This window comes from Muntiacus reevesi, chromosome 19 (genome assembly GCF_963930625.1).
Source record: "Muntiacus reevesi chromosome 19, mMunRee1.1, whole genome shotgun sequence".
Lineage (NCBI taxonomy): Eukaryota > Metazoa > Chordata > Mammalia > Artiodactyla > Cervidae > Muntiacus > Muntiacus reevesi.
In genome coordinates this window covers 30,572,447-30,592,880 of record NC_089267.1, presented here as the reverse complement: position 1 = coordinate 30,592,880, position 20,434 = coordinate 30,572,447, and the positions used below count along the sequence as shown (strand labels likewise).

At 37.8% G+C, this 20,434-nt stretch overlaps 1 protein-coding gene across 2 annotated transcripts in view; it reads right to left on the bottom strand.

The window, feature by feature from the left end:
• CEP85L (centrosomal protein 85 like) overlaps positions 1-20,434 on the bottom strand; it is a 129,304-nt gene that overhangs the window by 32,120 nt on the left and 76,750 nt on the right. For both annotated transcript variants that reach the window (XM_065911690.1, XM_065911691.1), the window contains exons 4-5: positions 16,364-16,485; positions 4,735-4,852 (exon numbers count right to left, since the gene is read on the bottom strand). In XM_065911690.1, the coding sequence (XP_065767762.1) occupies positions 4,735-4,852; positions 16,364-16,485 (240 nt within the window). The remainder of the gene's footprint in view (positions 1-4,734; positions 4,853-16,363; positions 16,486-20,434) is intronic.

Sequence of the window (20,434 nt, the reverse complement as noted above, 5' to 3'; positions counted from 1 at the left end):
GTAAAGTTAATACATACCAATAAATACATATCAATAAGTATTTAACAGAGTCCTTCCCCTAACCAGAAAGTAAGGCTCATGAAATCAGGAATTTTTGTCCATCTTAATTGTTCTTTTATCCCTACTTCATAGAGCAGGGACTGGGCACAAGATGAGTTCAAAAATAATTGCTAAATGAACAAATGTATTATTCCCTTCATGAGCAAGGCTTTGAAGGAGAGTCAGATAAGAGCTGAAAGAGAGAAGATAAAGGCAAATGATATATCTGATAAGAGGTTAATATCCAAAATACACAAAGAACTCATACAACTCAACATCAAGGGGGAAAAAAAAAAGAAAAAAAGCAATTAAAAAGTGGACAGAGGACCTGAAAAAGAATTTTTCAAAGACCACACACAGATGGCCAACAGGTACGTGAAAAGATGCTCAACATCACTAATTGTTGGGGAAATGCAAATCAAAGCCACAGTGAGATATGACCTCATACCTGTCAGAATGGCTATCATCAGAAAGACAACAAGTAACAAGTGCTGGCCTTTCTACTTCAATTTTTAATAAAAGGAAGAAGGGTCTTTCACATTTGGGTTTTGTTCCATGCAAGTTAACTACAGGTTGAAATTTTGGTATAAGATATTATAAGTACAAACCACTCTTTGGTTCTAGTAATTCTACTACTGAAACAACTGAGGAAGTTTGAATTAAGGATAAAGACCTGGTTCTCATTTTCCACCTATGAGACTTAGCAATGCCTAGTTCTCAGGTCATTTTGATGGTAAGGTCATTCAAAGTTTTTAATAGGCAAATAGAATTTACTTCTCAAGAGTTATGTTTTTCATCTATAAACTAATTTAAAAGGTATTTTATTTCAAAAATATTCTTTTTAAACCTAGAATAAACAGAATATTAAAAGCATAATTTCCTTTGTTAAATATACTAAGGAGTTAGGATGAACAAGTTATGGACCCAAAAAATGTGCAAATACAAAATGCTGTGCATAAAAAGTAATGTTTGTAAATCCAAGGAAAAAATTCCTTTGCTGCTCTTCACAGAAATAGAATAAACAACCCTAAAGTATGTGTGGAACCAGAAAAGGCCCTGGACAGCCAAAGCAATACTGAGAAAAAGAAGAAAACCAGAAGCATCGCACTTCTAGATCCCAAATTGCCCTACCAATCACAGCAATAAAACTGGTACTGGCATTGACACATTGACCACTGAAGCTGAATGGAGAGCCCAGAGTTAAACTCTGAAATACAATGTCAACGAGCATTCAACACGGGGCCAAGAATACCCAGTGGGTATGTTGCTGGGAAAGGTGTAGAAACACATGCAGAACAATGAAAGCAGACCCCTACATCACATGACTCACAAAAATTAACATAAGACCTGACACCATAAAACTCCCAGAGGAAGGCATAGGGAAGAAGTTATGGATATTTGTCTTGGCAATGACTTTTTTCTTACATAACGCCAAAGGACAAACAACAAAAGCAAAAATCAACGAATGAGACTAATCAAACTAAAAAAGAACAGTAAAAGAAACAATTAACAAAATGAAAAGACAACCTGTTGAATGGGAGAACATTTTACAAACCCCATGTCAGATAAGGGGTTAAAATCCAAAATAGTAAAGACTCAATCAGCTTAACAAAAGACAACCTGGTTGAAAAATAGGCAGAAGAACTAAACAGATATATTTCCAAAGAGAAAATCAAAATGGCAAACAGACACACGAAAAAATGCTAAACATCACATCAGGGAATGCTAATCATCAGAGAAATTCAAATCAAAATCAAAATAATATCTTACCTCCCACCTGTTAGAATGGTTATCATAAAGAAGAGATAACAGATGCTGGTAAGGATGTGGTGAGAAGGGGACCTCTTAAACATGGTTGGTGGGAGTATAAATTAGCATGGCCATTACAGAAAACAATATGATGGTTCCTCAAAAATATAAAAAAACAAATCTACCATAGGATCCAGCAATTTCATCTCTGGATATATACCCAGATGAAAACATGATTTCTACAAGATATATGCACTTCCATAGTTATCGCAACATTATTTACAACAGCCAAGATAAGGAAACGATCCCAATGTCCATCAACGTATGAATGGATAAAAGAGGTAATACACAATGGAGTTTATTCAGTCATGAGAAAGGAGGATATCTTCACACATACAAAGATCTTGAGCACATTATGCTAAGTGAGATAAATCAGATAAAGAAAAGCAAGTACTGTATGATACCACTTACACATGGAATCTAAATAAATTAAACCTATAATAAAGGGAGAGAACCTTCTTATCAGGGATCATGGGAAGGGGTGGAGCACCCACAGAGGATAAGAGTGTGGTGTTTCAGGGTAAAATTTCAACAAGCAGTAAATGTGCCACAAGTAGTTAATGCACAGGGTAATGAATATAGACAGTAATATTGTACTACAATTATGTAATGTGATAAATACCACTAAAATAGCAATCATATCATACAAATGTATCAAAGCAACATGCCATACACCTTAAACACACACTGTGTGTGTGTGTGTGCTGAGTCACTCAGCCGTGTCTGACTCTTCTGTGACACCATGGACCGCAGCCCCAGGCTCCTCCGTCCATGGGAATTCTCCAGGCAAGAATACTGGAGTGGGTACCCAGTCCCTTCTTCAAGGGATGTTCCAGACCCAGGGGTGAAACCCAGATCTACTGCATTGGAGGTGAATTCTTTACCCTCTGAGCTGCAAGGGAAGCCCAAACTCATTCGATATTGCATGTAAATTTGTTCAATAAAATATAAAGAAAAAAAATTCCTTCACTAAGGAGAATTTTATTATCATATTAGTTGTTACTTTCAAACCTTTGCCATTTTATTCACTCTCTGTATCAATCTACTGAAAAAAAATGTATATATTTCTTGTACCCATTTAGTACTGGAAGGGGTTCCTTGCATTCTCTTTTATTAATTGCACTTACCTTTTTTAAAAAAGATTTTTTTGATGTACACCATTGTTAAAGTGTTCACTGAATTTGTTACATTGCTTCTGTTTTATGTTTTTGGGGGTTTTTTTTCACCACAAGTCATGTGGGATCTTAGATCTCTGACCAGGAATTGAACCAGCATTGGGAGGCGAAGTCTTTAACCACTGGACCGCCAGGGGAGTCTCACACTTGCCCTTTAAAATGAATTTCTCAACAACATTTTAATTCCCCCACATAATTTAAAATTCTTAACAATATTTTTAGCAACCCCATTTTCCTTGCATTTCTATTTGTCCTTGCAGACTGACTTAGAGAGCCCTCTACTGGTCTGAAGCTATGTGACAAAAAACATTTTCTTTAGCTTGCAGACAGACAGTAAGTTTTACGTTTTTTGGTAATATAATAATAATTGTATAATTCCAGTAAAACCTTTATTCAGAGTAATGAAGTTATAAGGAGAAACTGCATGGTTCTATTAAAATACCCTTATCAAAGCAAATTATACTACTTAAGTAATACAGAAATACCACTTTCAAATAACTGAACACTATTAATCTCAGTATGATAGAGACTTGCTGTCATGTGGTAGAACTTTTAGATGACATCACATAATAACAAGGTATTTGATATATTAGTAACTGAAGTATGATAAACAAGCTGGAATCTCTATGTTAAGTGCCTCTGCATCAAATAAGTCTGTTATTTGGTCTTTATTTATCATGTCCTGATTTTAATATAATAATGCCTTTAATAAAACTGCAAGTTTGAAAATATAATGGAGGAAAAAATTACATTTAAATTGATTTAATTCTAAGAATAAAGATATAAACGGAAATGACCAAATAGAAGTACATACTACCATAAAGTATTTTGCCAATAGTATTCATGTTCAAATAAATGATGCAAAAATGTTCACAGCAGTATTGTTCACTACAGATAAAATATGGAATCCAGCCAAGTGTCCACTGAAAGATGAGTAGAAAAGTGAAACGTGGTAGACATCCAATGGGATATTATTCGGCCTTAACAAGGAAGGAAATTCTGACACATGCTACAATATGGATGAACCTTGAGGATATTATGCTAAGTGAAACATGCCAGTCACAAAAAGACAAATACTATATAATTCCATTTAACATGAGATACCTGGAGTAATTAAAAATTACAGAGACAGAAAGCAGAATGGTAGCTGCCATGGGTCAGGGAGTGAAATGGGGAGTTACTGCTTAATGAGCACAGTTTCACTTTTATAAGATTATGCATAGTAGCCCCAAATTAGAAACAACCCAAATTTTGACAAGCATAGATAGGTTGAATAAATTATGCTGTTTCCATAAAATGGGAAATCAAGCAGCTGTAAAAGCAAAAAGGGATGCTGCCTAAGTAATGATATACAAATAGTCATTGTATTTTATGTAATTTTACATAATATGAAGAAAAAAGTAGTATGTTGAATATTTTATATATTTTGATACCTTTTGTGTAGGATAAAATAAATTTATCTGTGAGTTGTAATAAATGTCGACTCTGGAAGGCTACACTAGAAACTGACAATCGTGGTTCCTGTGAGTGCGGGAAAAGCATGTGAACTGGACAGATGGAAAAGAGCACTGGAACACCTTTTACTGCACGCATAAATATGAACCACAGGAACAGATTATTAATCCCAAAAAGGTCCTAAGCACACAGTTTATGTTTGACGCATTTTATAATACTAGTAAAACAGCAACCACAAAACCCTTTGTGATCTTACCTGCAAACCAGCCCCATAAGAATCCTCACAATTCACATAATGTCCTAGCATGGCATGCTGCGCTCGTAACTCATTATCCCTTATTCTTTCATGCAGGTGGGTGATCTGCTGCTTCTGCCTGCAAAACATAAGTTGGGGTCACATTACAAAAAACATACTTTTCTAAGCTGATCTAATTAAAAGCAGAATTTTCAGTATTCCAATGTGGCACCAAGAGTTAGAAGTATGCTCAATCTTAAAATTCATAATAAGAAATCTGTTTAAACCACAGTACCATGAGATATGTTAAATATAGAAAAAAGTCTATACTGAGTACTTCTGGTTACTTAAAAGAACGTAAGCTTTTGTAGAATACTCTTTCTAGGTTCCAACAAACTCATGCTTTGCTTTCTTTCTTCTTGCTGCCTAATATACAAACTGTTTCATTCTCAGTCTGGAATGCCTTTATCTTAATATCATTATTTCCATTCATCCAAATTCTCTTCAACACACAATATCAATTGAAACATCTGAAAAAACTCATTTTAAGGAATGAGAGGTATTTTTATAAATATCATGTTGTTCAACTGTTGTACTCTGCCTGCACCTTATCTACAACATCCAGGCTGCATGATGTACATATAAACATCACCAAGGATGGAGAACTCACATGGTGGCAGATTTGCATCTCTTGATAGCACTGAAATTTCATTTTAATGTAATCTCATGCTGGACCCGGTCACACTGAAGTTCATATATTTCCTCAGTGGATCATAACTTAATCAAATTGTATAACTTTTGTGAATGTTTCCTAAAACATTTGAAAACTGTTCATGTGTCAGGCAACATGCTAAGAGTTTTATATGTATTATCATTAATCTTCAAAAATTTAATGACAAGACTCAGAAGGAGGTTATAAGAGATAGAGAAGGAAGATAGACTGAAATAAAAGAAGAGGTGACCAAAGGTATACGGGGGAAGGAGGATCAGTAAAATTTTATTATTTCAATTTGTTTATAGTATACTATAAACTATTAAGTATGTGATAACATGTCTAAAAAAAGTAGTATCTTAATTTAAAAATATTTTATTACTATAAAATGCTATCATTTGAGTCTTCAGCAAATGTATATGTTTCACACTAATTACATGTGGAAGTAAAATCACATTATAATTTTGCTAGGTAAATTTTAAAATCAGTGGTGAATTCTTTGGTATAGTGTGGATTTTTTTTTTTTAATAGAATTCATATTAAATGTCCTTCTAACTCACCTTCTTTATAACCTGGGATTTATGATCAGATTCCTAAAGCAAGGCATATGTTACATGTCAGGTTATTAAAAGTTATTAAAACTCCAATTTCACATATATGATCAATTAACAGATGAGATTTTGCTCACAGCAATTTACAGAACATCTTTCATTTTGTGATAGATCCCATAATGCAAAATGGGGTATTTATTTATTATATTTATAGAATATTTATTCTCCATCACAAGTGTTGAATTAAGATTTGATTATTTTTATCAGTTTGAGTATTTAATACAGTTTTAATAGTGTGTTTCTAAGTTATTTTGGCTGTTTATACCTAGATATATTTATTGTTCAGTCGCTCAGTCATGTCCAACTCTTCATGACCCCACAGACTGCAGCACGTCAAGCCGCCCTATCCTCATCATCTCCTGGCGCCTGCTCAAACTCATGTCTGTTGAGTCGGTGATGCAATCCAACCATCTCGTCCTCTGTCGTCCCCTTCTCTGGCCTTCAATCTTTCCCATCAGGGTCTTTTCTAAAGAGTAGGCTCTTCGAATCAGGTGGCCAAAGTATGGGAGCTTCAGCTTCAGCATCATTCCCTCCAATGAATATTCAGGACTGATTTCTTTTAGGATTGACTGACTGGATCTCCTTGCAGTCCAAGGGACTCTCAAGAGTCTTCTCCTACATCACAGTTCAAAAGTGTCAATTCTTCGGTGCTCAACCTTCTTTATGGTCCAATGCTCACATCCATACATGACTACTGGAAAAACCACAGCTTTGACTAGACAAACCTTTGTCAGCAAAGTAATGTCTCTGCTTTTTAATATGCTGTCTAGGTTGGTCATAACTTTTCTTCCATGGAGCAAGAGTCTTTTAATATCATGGCTGCAGTCAGAATCTACAGTGATTTTGGAGCCTGAGAAAAGAGTCTCTGTTTTCATTATTTCCCCATCTATTTGCCATGAAGTGATGGGATTGGATGGCGTGATCTTGGTTTTTTGAATGTTGAGATTTAGGACAGCTTTTTCACTCTCCTCTTTCACCTTCATCAAGAGGCTCTTTAGTTCCTCTTCACTTTCTGCCATAAGGGTGGTGTCATCTGCATATCTCAGGTTATTTTGATATTTCTCCCCGCAATCTTGGTTCCAGCTTGTGTTGCATCCAGCCCGGCATTTCGTATGATATACTCTACATATAAGTTAAGCAGGGTGACAATATACAGCCTGACATACTCCTTTACTGATTTGTAACAAGTCTGTTCTCCCATGTTCAGTTCTAACTGTAGTTTTTTGACCTACATACAGGTTTCTCAGGAGGCAGGTCAGGTGGTCTGGTATTCCCCTCTCTTTAAGAATTTTCCAGTTTGTTGTGATCCACACAAAGACTTTAGTGTAGTCAATGAAGCAGAAATAGATGTCTTTCTGGAATTCTCTTGCTTTTTCTATGATTCAATAGATGTTGGCAATTTGATCTCTGGTTCCTCCGCCTTTTCTAAACCCAGCTTGAATATCTGGAAGTTCTCAGTTTATGTACTGCTGAAGTCTAGCTTGGAGAATTTTGAGCATTATTTTGCTAGCGTGTGAAAGGAGTGCAATTGTGAGGTAGTTTGAACATTCTTTGGCACTGTCTTTCTTTGAGATTGGAATGAAAACTGACCTTTTCCAGTCCTGTGGCCACTGCTGAGTTTTCCAAATTTGCTGGCATATTGAGTGCAGCACTTTCACAGCATCATCTTTTAGGATTTGAAATAGCTCAGCTGGAATTCCATCACCTCCATTAGCTTTGTTCGCACTGATGCTTCCTAAGGCCCACTTGACTTTGCACTCCAAAGTGTCTGGTTCTAGGCGAGTGATCACACCATCATGGTTACCTGGGTCATTAAGATCAGGAAGAAGGCAAGGATGTCCTGCCACCCCTGCTCTCAGCACTGTCCCTGAAGCCCCAGCTAGTGAAGACCTGAGTGCAAAGTTCTGCAGCATCGCACTGAGGGACAGGCGTCTCCGAGCCTCATCCGGAGCCTCCATTCCTCCCAGGAGTACGAAGCAACGTCTTCAAAGCTCATACTGTTCCTGCGGTGGGTCCCTTAGCGCCGCCACTGCCATCAGACACTAGCCAGAATGGGCCGGGAGCGGCGGGGGATGGGACACATAGGTTCTGACCAGAGCCTGGCGCAGGGCACCCGGGGCGGCGATGCGGAAACTCAGAGCCACCTCTTTGGCACGTGGACTGTACCTCCTCTCACGCCTTTTAGGTCTCGTCACAGGGTCCCAAACCAGTGCTCCCGAACCAGAACAGACTCACTGGCAGTGTAAAAAATCCTAAGTATACAGCATCGTAAAATCAATTTCTAAATCTATTTCGTTTCAAGGCCAACTGCTATACTGTGTGAAATTCCATTTGGACACCAAGCACCATAACTTAGCACTGGACTTCACAACTCTTAGGGCGGAATCCCCAGCAAGAAAGCCTCACTTCAGATGCCAGACAAGTGGAATCCCAGGTCGCCCACACTTCTAGCCAACTGCCTACAAATCTGGTGAGTTCCCCAAATTTTTATTATAGAATTTTATTGCATGGGCATGACGGATTAAGTCACCAGCTGTGTGACTGAACTCAATCTCCAGTCCCCTCCTCTCCCTGGAGGCTGAACTAGCTCCAAGACCCAACCCTCTGACCACAGGGTTGGTCTCTGGTGAAGAGCCCAGGTCCTGAAGCAGATATCCAGGGCTCAAGAATCACCTCATTACCATAAATGTAGGTGTGTTCTAGGGCTCATGAATAAAAAGCACCTGTATATCGTCACCCTGCTTATTTAACTTATATGCAGCGTATACCATGAGAAACGCTGGGCTGGATGACGCACATGCTGGAATCAAGATTGCGGGAAGAAATATCAATAACCTCAGATATGCAGATGATACCATTCTTACCGCAGAAAGTGAAGCACTAAAGAGCCTCTTGATGAAAGTGAAAGAGGAGAGTGAAAAAGTTGGCTTAAAGTTCAACATTCAGAAAACTAAGATCATGGCATCTGATCCCATCACTTCATGGCAAATAGATAGGGAAACAGTGGCTGACTTTATTTTTGGGGCCTCCAAAATCACTGCAGACGGTGACTACAATCATGAAATAAAAAGATGCTTACTCCTTGGAACAAAAGTTATGAACAACCTAGACAGCATATTAAAAAGCAGAGACATTACTTTGTCAACAAAGGTCCATCTAGTCAAGGCTGTGGTTTCTCCAGTAGTCATGTACGGATGTGAAAGTTGGACTATAAAGGAAGCTGAGCGCCGAAGGATTGATGCTTTTGAACTGTGGTGCTGGAGAAGACTCTTGAGAGCCCCTTGGACTGCAAGGAGATCCAACCAATCCATCCTGAAGGAGAACAGTCCTAAGTGTTCACTGGAACGACTGATGCTGAAGCTGAAACTCCAATACTTTGGCCACCTGATGTGAAGAGCTGAGTCATTTGAAAAGACCCTGACGCTGGGAAAGATTGAAGGCAGGAGGAGAAGGGGACAACAGAGGAAGAGATGGTTGGATGGCATCACCTACTCAATGGAGATGAGTTTGAGTAGACTCTGGGAGTTGGTGATGGACAGGGAGAGCTAGCGTGCTGTGGTCCATGGGGTTCTCGAAGAGTGGGACATTACTGAGTGACTGAACTGAACTGTACTGAAAGATTTAGTCTCCTTCCCAAGAACCAGAAACAGTGGCTAGTCAGATTTCTTAATATTGGACAAAATTTTAAGATTTGTAGGTACTATATTGGAAATTGCAAGTAATGACAGAATGAGATTCTCCTCTGTGCCAACAGTATCATTTACAAACAGCATTAACTCAGCTGTCTCCACTGAGCATAGCGGGTTTCCTTTCTGAATCAGGCTCCAGTGCACTGACTTATCCTTATATTTTATCTGTTCAATTCAGTGGCAGGAGCCAAGCAACTTCTAAGTGTAAACCATTCTAAGAATCACGAGTATCAGCAACAGCATAGATTAACCAAAAACCTTAGCTTCTTTTTCATTAAAATGAGGCTATTTCCTCTGAATAAATATTTAGTGAGTTTCTATTATTAGTAATAAAATATACTTGAAACTCTCTTCTGTGAAGGAGCTCAGAGTCTACTGAGGAAAGACAATTACATAAATATAACTATTATATACACAAAATACATATAATGAGGCTACTCTTTGTTAATGGCCACTATGCATCAGACAGAATTAAGACTTTTTACACACATTCATTCATTTAATCCTCATGCCGTACAGCTGGGTGGGAGAGGGGAGTTGCCTAAAACAGTGATCTCCAAAAACCTCACTTTTTGCTTAAGTAGTGAAACTCCTTGTACCCAGGCAGATGAGACAATCAATTTGCAAAAGGTCAAGTATCTTATTCAGAATTACCTAAATGGTTAGTATCAAGTATAAAGAATTAGCAAACCAGGTTTCCTCCTTTGAGTTGCTTTTGCAATTAAACTATGTGCTTTTTCTCATAAGATGGGGACATTTAAGAACAGTTTATTTTTCTTAATTTTTAAAAATATTTTATTTTATATTGGAGTATAGTTGATTAACAATGCTCTATTAGTTTCAGGTGTATAGCAAAGTGATTTAGTTACATATATAAATGTATATTCTTTTCCAAATTCTTTTCCCATTTAGGTTATTACAGAATATTGAACCAATTTCCCTGTGCTATACAGTACGTCCTTGTTGGCTATCTATTTTAAAAATACATCCATGTCAATTCCAAACTTTCAATCTATCGCTCTGATCATTTCCCACTGGTAACCATAAGAACAGTTTCTATAGCAGCTAATTTTCCTTAACATTTGATCTTCTTTGACCTAATTAACCAAAATCTACAAAAGCTATAGGCATGGTAAAAAAAACAACAAAACACATTTTTCTCATGCAATCATGAACAACTTGGTATTTTCAAGAATAATATCCAACGTACAATTTTTAGTTAAGTGACTTAAAAGGTATCATCAACCACACCATATTCCAAAATAGAAAAGTCTGGCATCTTTACTCTCAGTTTCATCCAGGAAGAAACTAAATCCTGTCATCTCTCTCTCTGAAATAGCCTGCGTATGTGTTATCACAATTGTAAAGGCCATTAGTCTAATCTGGTTCCTAGAAAAAAGATGTACTATTATTTTGTTCTCATTTTTAGCACTATATGTGTTATATAAAGATTTTTATACATGAACATTTTTACTTTTAAATTCTGATTCTGTTGCTAAAGAAAGAGGAGCTACTTTTTCTTCCTCTGTCTTATACAATATCAAATGCATTAATCATCACAAATTTTGCAACAGACTTGTAAAATATCGAAGATTATTTAAGACATTGGGTGCAGCATACTATTCGGAAAAACATCCATAATTATTCCCTCCCCTGTGTTACCTAACACTCCTTCTGTTCTCACTGTCCACAGGTGAAGTCTCCTGGCCTTGTGACCAATCAGAACACAGAGGAAGTGATTCTGTGCCACCTCTGAGCCTAATCTCCAGGAGAACGTGTAAGCTTCATTTTCTCTTTGAACTTCGCCCAGCCACCCTATAAACAAACCCTGGTTAGACATACTTCAGGATAACAGACCCCATGGGAGCAGACAAGACGTCCAGGTGAGGCTAGCCTAGGCCAGCCAACTCCTACATGACAATGCAGAAGATATAAACAGACAACTCTCCAAAGAAGACACACAGATGGCCAGAAGATATATGAAAAGATGCTCAACATCCCTAATTATTAGAGAAATGCAAATCAAAACTACAATTAGGTACGACCTCACCCCAGTGAGAATGGCCATCAACAAAAAGTCTACAAATAATAGATGCCGGAGAGGGTGTGAAGAAAAGGGAACCTTCCTATACTGTTGGTGGGAATGTAAATTGGTACAGCCACTATGGAGAACAGTATGGAGGTTCCTTAAAAAACTCAAAGTAGAGCTACCACATGATCCTGCCATTCCATTCCTGGCCATATATCTGGAGAAAACTATAACCTGAAAAGATATGTATCCCAATGTTCACTGCAATACTATTTACAATGGCCAAGACACGGGAACAGCCTAAATGTCCATCAACAGATAAATGGATAAAGATGTGGTACTCATAAACAACAGAATATTACACAGCCATAAAAAGGAATGAAATAATGCCATTTTCAGCAACATGAATGAATCTAGAGATTATCATACTAAATAAGTCAAAGATAAATACTTCACTGTAAAAAATATGTTATCATTTATGTGGAGTCTAAAATATGATACAAATGAACTTATTTACAAAACAGAAATTCACAGACACAGAAAACAAACCTATGGCTACCAACGGGGAAAGATGGCAGAGATGGATACATTAAACATGGGAGTAACATGGTGTATAGTGTTAGTCACTGAGTCGTGTTCGACTCTCTGTGACCCCACGGACTGTAGCCCACCAGGTTTCTCTTTCCATGGAATTCTCCAGGCAAGAATACTGGAGTGGGTTGCCATTTCCTTCTCCAGGTGATCTTCCCAACCCAGGGATTGAACCCAGGTCTCCTGTACCGCAGGCAGATTCTTTACCATCTGAGCGACCACATACACATATAAGGGCCTACAGTACAGCAGAAGGAACTATACTCAATATCTTATAATAAAACTATACGGTAAAATAATCTGGAAAAGTTATTTGTATATAAATATATATGAATATATATATACACATACAGATATATATGAATCATTTAACTGTATACCTATATATTGTAATCAACTATACATCAATAAAAGATTATTTTTAATTAAAACAAGAATTGGCCAACTGAGCAACTCTGTGATTTTGGATTATTTCCTTAGTATCCTTCTATATATACAAAATGGACAAATATAAATATATTTAATAGATTTTATTAATAATTATCTTACTTCCATAGACTGAATGTTAGGAGCCTTCCTGAGATTCATACATTAAATCCTAATGCCCAACATGTGTCATAGAAGGTGGAGGTGGAAGGGCTTTGGGAAGTGATAGGTAACAAAGGTAGAGTTCTCACAAATGCAGTTAGAATCACTACAAAAGAAGCTTTGGAGAGCTCCCTTGCCCCTGTCACCATGTGAGGCTACAGCAAGAAGATGGCCATCTATGAACCAGGAAGTTGGCTCTCACCAGATTCTCACTGAATTGGCCAGTGCCTTGGACTTTCCAGCCTCTAGAAGTGGAAGAAATAAATATTTATTGTCTCTAAGCATTCTGTTGTTTCCCTCTATTTCTTTGCATTGTTCATTTAAAAAGGCATTCTTATCTCTCCTTGCTATTCTTTGGAACTCTGCATTTAGATGGGTATATCTTTCCTTTTCTCCTTTACCTTTCACTTCTCTTCTTATCTCAGTTATTTGTAAGGCCTCCTTAGACTACCGTTTTGCCTCTTTGCATTTCTTTTTCTTGGGGATGGTTTTCATCAGCACCTCCTGTACAGTGATGCTGGGAAAGATTGAAGGCAGGAGGAGAAGGGGATGACAGAGGACGAGATGGTTGAATGGCATTACCGACTCAATGGACATGAGTTTGAGCAAACTCTGGGAGATGGTGAAGGACGGGGAAGCCTGGCGTGCTGCAGTCCATGGGGTCACAAAGAGTCAGACACAACTGAGTGACTGAACAGCAATAAGCCAACCAGTCTACGGTATTTTGTTATAGCGGACCAAATGAACTAAGACATCTATTAACTTACACTCAATAGAATGGTATAATGGTGTCTGAAAAATAATAAAAGCTGAGTGATGCTCATTGAGGGCAAGTCTATTCATATTAAAGAAAGTCTGAATTTTGGTCTGTTTAAAAACAGCATTAATTTCAAGGATATCAGTTCAGTTCAGTTCAGTCGCTCAATCGTGTCCGACTCCTTGTGACCCCATGAATCGCAGCACGTCAGGTCTCCCTGTCCATCACCAACTCCTGGAGTCTACCCAAACCCAAGTCCATCGAGTCGGTGATGCCATCCAGCCATCTCATCCTCTGTCGTCCCCTTCTCCTCCTGTCCCCAATCCCCCCCAGCATCAGGGTCTTTTCCAATGAGTCAACTCTTCGCATGAGTTGGCCAAAGTGTTGGAGTTTCAGCTTCAGCATCAGTCCTTCCAATGAACACTCAGGACTGATCTCCTTCAGGATGGACTGGTTGGATCTCCTTACAGTTCAAGGGACTCTCAAGAGTCTTCTCCAACACCACAGTTCAAAAGCATCAATTCTTCAGCGTTGCAGTTTTCTTCACCATCCAACTCTCACATACATACATGACCACTGGAAAAACCATAGCCTTGACTAGACAGACCTTTGTTGGCAAAATAATGTCTCTGCTTTTTAATATGCTATCTAGGTTAGTCATAACTTTCCTTCAAAGGAGTAAGCGTCTATTAGTTTCATGGCTGCAATCACCATCTCCAGTGATTTTGGAGCCCCAAAAAATAAAGTCTGACACTGTTTCCACTGTGTCCCCATCTATTTCCCATGAAGTGATGGAATCAGATGCCATGATCTTAGTTTTCTGAATGTTGAGCTTTAAGCCAACTTTTTCACTCTCCTCCTTCACTTTCATCAAGAGGCTTCCTCTTCACTTTCTGCCGTAAGAGTGGTGTCGTCTGCATATCTGAGGTTATTGATATTTCTCCTGGCAATTTTGATTCCAGCTTGTGCTTCTTCCAGCCCAGCGTTTCTCATGATGTACTCTGCATATAAGTTAAATAAGCAGGGTGACAATATACAGCCTTGACGTACTCCTTTTCCTATTTGGAACCAGTCTGTTGTTCCAGGTTCAGTTCTAACTGTTGCTTCCTGACCTGCATACCGGTTTCTCAAGAGACAGGTCAGGTGGTCTCGTATTCCCATCTCTTTCAGAATTTTCCAGATTATTGTGATCCACACAGTCGAAGGCTTTGGCATAGTCAATAAAACAGAAATAGATGTCTTTCTGGCACTCTCATGCTTTTTCGATGATCCAGCAGATGTTGGCAATTTGATCTCTGGTTCCTCTGCTTTTTCTAAAACCAGCTTGAACATCTGGAAGTTCATGGTTCACGTATTGCTGAAGCCTGGCTTGGAGAATTTTGAGCATTACTTTACTAGTGTGTGAGATGAGTGCAATTGTGCAGTACTTCGAGCATTCTTTGGGATTGCCTTTCTTGAGGACTGGAATGAAAACTGACCTTTTCCAGTCCTGTGACCACTGCTGAGTTTTCCAAATTTGCTGACATATTGAGTGTAGCACTTTCACAGCATCGTCTTTCAGGATTTGAAATAGCTCAACTGGAATTTCATCACCTCCACTAGCTTTGTTCACAGTGATGCTTTCTAAAGCCCACTTGACTTCACATTCCAAGATGTCTGGCTCTAGGTGAGTGATCACACCATCGTGATTATCTGGTTGTGTTTTTGTATAGTTCTTCTGTGTATTCCTGCCACCTCTTCTTAATATCTTCTGCTTCTGTTAGGTTCATACCATTTCTGTCCTTTATCGAGTCCATCTTTGTATGAAATGTTCCATTGATATCTCTGATTATCTTGAAGAGATCTCTACTATATACAATAAATCATATTGTATATCAAGTATATACAATAAATTAAGTATTAAAAATATACATCCAACTGTGTCTATACTTATATATAAAATTTACTTACACTAGAAACAGCTAATATTTTAAGATAGTTTTTCATAAAATCAATTGTAATTATCTCTTGCGATCTTCATTCATTTACCAGGCATGGACGTTATCAAGCACTACGCATATGTACTACATGCCAGGCTCTGTTCAAGATGCTGAGAACGTAGTGGAGAAGAAGGAAGTCAGGAGGTCTATGCACTAGTTTATATTCCAGCAGATCACACTTAACACTGTTAAAGTTTCTAAGCAAAATCTTTTGAAATTTCAGCTATTAAATATATTCAAAAGGTTTGAGTAATTTAATTTTAAGATTAAATTATCTACTACTTTATCTCATAAAAGCACATGGAAATAAGTAGTAACTAGCAGTGATTAAGGAAAAATGCCTTCTCAAAACTATCTTCCAATTACCATGATATACAACATACTTAATTATCCCCAAAGTATACACAAATGATGTAGAACCAATATAGATCATAAATAATTAATATTAAGATTTATTGCTCAGAATAATCAGGAGTCTATTCAGTTTAAAATAATTTTTTTTTCAGAGCTTTGGTACTCAAATAGGCAAAATTCTGGAAATGTCTGGGACTGGGGATAGACAGACATGAGACTTCAATGTCCTTGTAAGGTTCTATTTCTTAAACTCTAAGTGGTAGGTACAAAGATACTTGCTTTATTAGTCTACACTTCTGCACGCCTGAAATACTCAGTAAAAAAAAAAAATAAGACTCACCGGTCAATTACAATCTCTTTCTGCCTTAGTAGTCCTTCCTTTATTTTCAGCACTGACTCCCACTTACTGAAATCTTGATAGCCAGGAGGTGAATAACTTTGACGAGATGATCCAGACAAAACCTGCACAAACATGTTTATGCTATTAGTATACTAAAGGTGGCTATAGGGAATATTTATGTCATCTAGTATTTTCCCAATGATTTTTATTTTAAAAAAAAAGAATTCCCCATTTGATTAAAAATATTTTTTAATTACACCTGTGAATACAACATAACATGAAGAATTTTAAGGAAGTTCTAAAGTAAATGTACAAATCTAATCAAGAATTGGTGGACAACAGAACACATTATAATACTAAATGTAAGAGGTTGTTCTCATTATCTTGTGGAAGCTTTCTGGAAATAAGAAAATTAATCATTGCCTAAGGAAGGAGTACAATAAAAATATAATATACCAAGGCTAGACTGTACACGTTTTACCAGAAGGGTTTCCACATCTTGAAATTGTCATTCATCACATCATCCTTTAATTACATTAAAATTTCAAAAGCTAAAATATTTTCCCAAAGTAGTAAATATAGCCATAGAAAATGACTATTAATTAGATAATCTAGATGACTGCTAATCTCTAGAGTATCATTTAGGAAAAAAATCTGTTTAGACTTTAGAAAATATTTAAGATATTTAAACAGCATAAACAACAACAAAGCCAATGTAACATATCTTCAAACTTCTATCACTGAAACAAAATTAAAATTTTAATACTGGTGGTACTGGCTGAACTGACTCCGCAAAATTACGCTGAAGTTCTAACCCCCAATACCTCAGAAGGTAGCCTCATTTAGAAATACAGACTCTGCAGATAAAGTCAAGATGAAGTCATTCAGTTCAGTTCAGTTCAGTCGCTCAGTCATGTCCAACTCTTTGCGACCCCATGAATCGCAGCACGCCAGGCCTCCCTGTCCATCACAACTCCCGGAGTTTACTCAAATTCATGTCCATAGAATTGGTGATGTCATCCAGCCATCTCATCCTCTGTCGTCCCCTTCTCCTCCTGCCCCCAACCCCTCCCAGCATCAGGGTCTTTTCCAATGAGTCAGCTCTTTGTATCAGGTGGCCAAAGTATTGGAGTTTCAGCTTCAGCATTGGTCCTTCCAATGAACACCCAGGACTGATCTCTAGGATGGACTGGTTGGATCTCCTTGCAGTCCAAGGGACTCTCAAGAGTCTTCTCCAACACCACAGTTCAAAAGCATCAACTCTTCGGTGTTCAGCTTTCTTCACCATCCAACTCTCACATACATACATGACCACTGGAAAAACCATAGCCTTGACTAGATGGACCTTTGTTGGCAAAGTAATGTCTCTGCTTTTTAATATGATATCTAGGTTGGTCATAACTTTCCTTCCAAGGAGTAAGCATCTTTTAATTTCATGGCTGCAATCACCATCTTCAGTGATTTTGGAGCCCCCCAAAAATAAAGTCAGCCACTGTTTCCACATCTATTTCCCATGAAGTGATGGGACCAGATGCCATGATCTTAGTTTTCTGAATGTTGAGCTTTAAGCCAACTTTTTCACTCTCCTCTTTCACTTTCATCAAGAGGCTTTTTAGTTCCTCTTCACTCTCTGCCATAAGGGTGGTGGTCATCTGCATATCTGAGATTATTGATATTTCTCCCAGCAATCTTGATTCCAGCTTGTGCAAGTCATTAGACTAACACAAAAGGGGAAATGTGAACACAGACATGCACAGAGGGAAGACTGTGTAAAGAGATGAACATGATTGCCAGAAAGTCACTAGAAACCAGTCTGAAACAGACTTTTATTCACAGCCCTCAGACGCAACTCATTCTGCTGACACCTTGATTCTGAACTTTTAACCTCCAGAACTGTGACATAAATTTCTGTTGTGTAAGCTACCTTGTTTGTGTGTTAGGGCAGCTCTAAGAAACTAATACAATTGGTAAATCAAACAGGAACACAAATTCCTTGGCAAGCTAAGAGAAGCTACATGAACACAAAAAAAGCAACTTTCAAGGAATTCAAACTAGTAGCAATATCTTTATCCTTTGCTTTCCAAAGATCTATTGACAAGACTTGCTTCTGAATAAACCAGTAACCAGGTGACATCAATTAGTCCTAGATTAAACCTTTAAAATGCCTGTCAAGTAATACTAGACCAGGATGTTTCAGGCAGCAGCAGATGAACAGACTAAGAATGGCAGAAACTAGGTGGTAATAGGGTACATAACTTTGTCAAATGGGCAGATATTTGGAGTCGAGATGACACAGAAGGTTATAGAGACAGGTTAGCAAGAGATTGAGTTTTTGAATTTCACTCTTCTGCCTAATATACAACAACTCAGGCTGACACTGGGCCAACATGCACCAGTACGGATAGACTAGTCATTGCAGTACCGAAGCATTTTCATCACGGTTGAAAATAGATGCTGCCCAAACACCTTGAAAAGGGCTTCCCTAGTGGCTAGATGGTAAGGAATCTCCCTGCAATGCAGGAGACTCAGGTTCAAACCCTGGGTCAGGAAGAGCCCCTGGAGAAGAAAATGGAAACCCACTCCAGTATTCTTGCCTGGAGCTACAGTCCACGGGGTCACAAAGAGTCAGACATAACTGAGTGACTAACACTTTCAAACCCCTGAATGTCCTACCCACAACCCAGGCCACTCTTCAGAGCTTTCCATCACCCAACAAAGGGTGACTTCGTGGCATAAATGGGGGCCTTCAGGACACCACTCATGGCATCCTTCCTGACTGGCTGGTTTCTACTAATCAGTCTCTCAAAATTCTCCCATCTTGACACTATCTACCAGCTTATATTTAGTCGCCAGAGCCAGGATTCAAACACAGGCCGCCCAAGAAAAGAGCACACACTGTCTCACTCTGGCCCAGCTGACCAAGAAGAAATATCAAATTTCATATCATAGGAGTTGGAAAAAATGTTTGACAGTAACCGCCCTTAAAAACTGAAGAGACAATTAAGCACTATAAACAATATTATTGATATTAAGAGAAAGTCTCTGCTCATCACAACTCCATGTTACTTAATGACTATCATTTTAATGGTAGTCATTTAATGCAACTTAGTCAAACTGTAGTTCAAACAGGAATTCATTAAAAGTGGTAACAACTAAGACCATATTAATAATTCTAAAACTCAACACAAGTTGTGGAAATTATCAGAATGGTATGGTGAACTGTTTGTGCTATAATTATTTCACTTGTAGAATAAAAGCAAATATACATTTAATTTATATATTGAATTATATATTAATCTCCTGGTAACAGGTTACAGATATTTTAAATACTGGTTTTTGTATATCATTTTCACGCCTAACAGAAAACTTCTAAGATAGCTTGAGCATCTACGATATCCTCTTCCAAGAATCTATCAAAGTTTCCTCCACTGCAGATTACAAGTCAGGAAAGACCTATACCATGATAAATTTTAAGCTATGCTTTACTTTACACATCTTGCATTTATTTCAGTAAGACAAGGGCCTAGACAATAGATGATGATCTTTACAAGATGACATGAATTACTCTATTCTTCCACAAGTTAACTGCTAAAAATTTTTCCCATAGTTGACAACTCCCTAAGGAGCTCTTTTCTTACTTTATAAAACTTCTTGGCATCAAGAAAGAAAAGAAAAAAGTAGGTCTGCAGGAGAAAAGCAAACAATATAGTTGCTTTACAGCACTTCAACCAGTGACAACACGGACTGCTGAAGTACTGAGGTGGTCAAAAAGCTCGCTCAGGTTTTCTGTAACAGTGTACGGAAAAACTTGAATGAACTTTTTGGCCAACTCAATGCCTGTCAGATACATTTATGAATACATGTAAAACAAAATTTGAGACTTTATTCTTCCAATTTGTAGCTTCCTTGATCTAAACCCTTTAGAAAACAAACCAAAACCAAAAAATGAGCAAAGAGGAAGAAAGGAAAGGAAACCTTTCTCTGTAATTAAGATGCAGTAAACAATTAGCAACTCAGTTGCACGGCAGTCTTCTTACTAAACTTTAATCCTGACTCATAAAATAGTCTAAA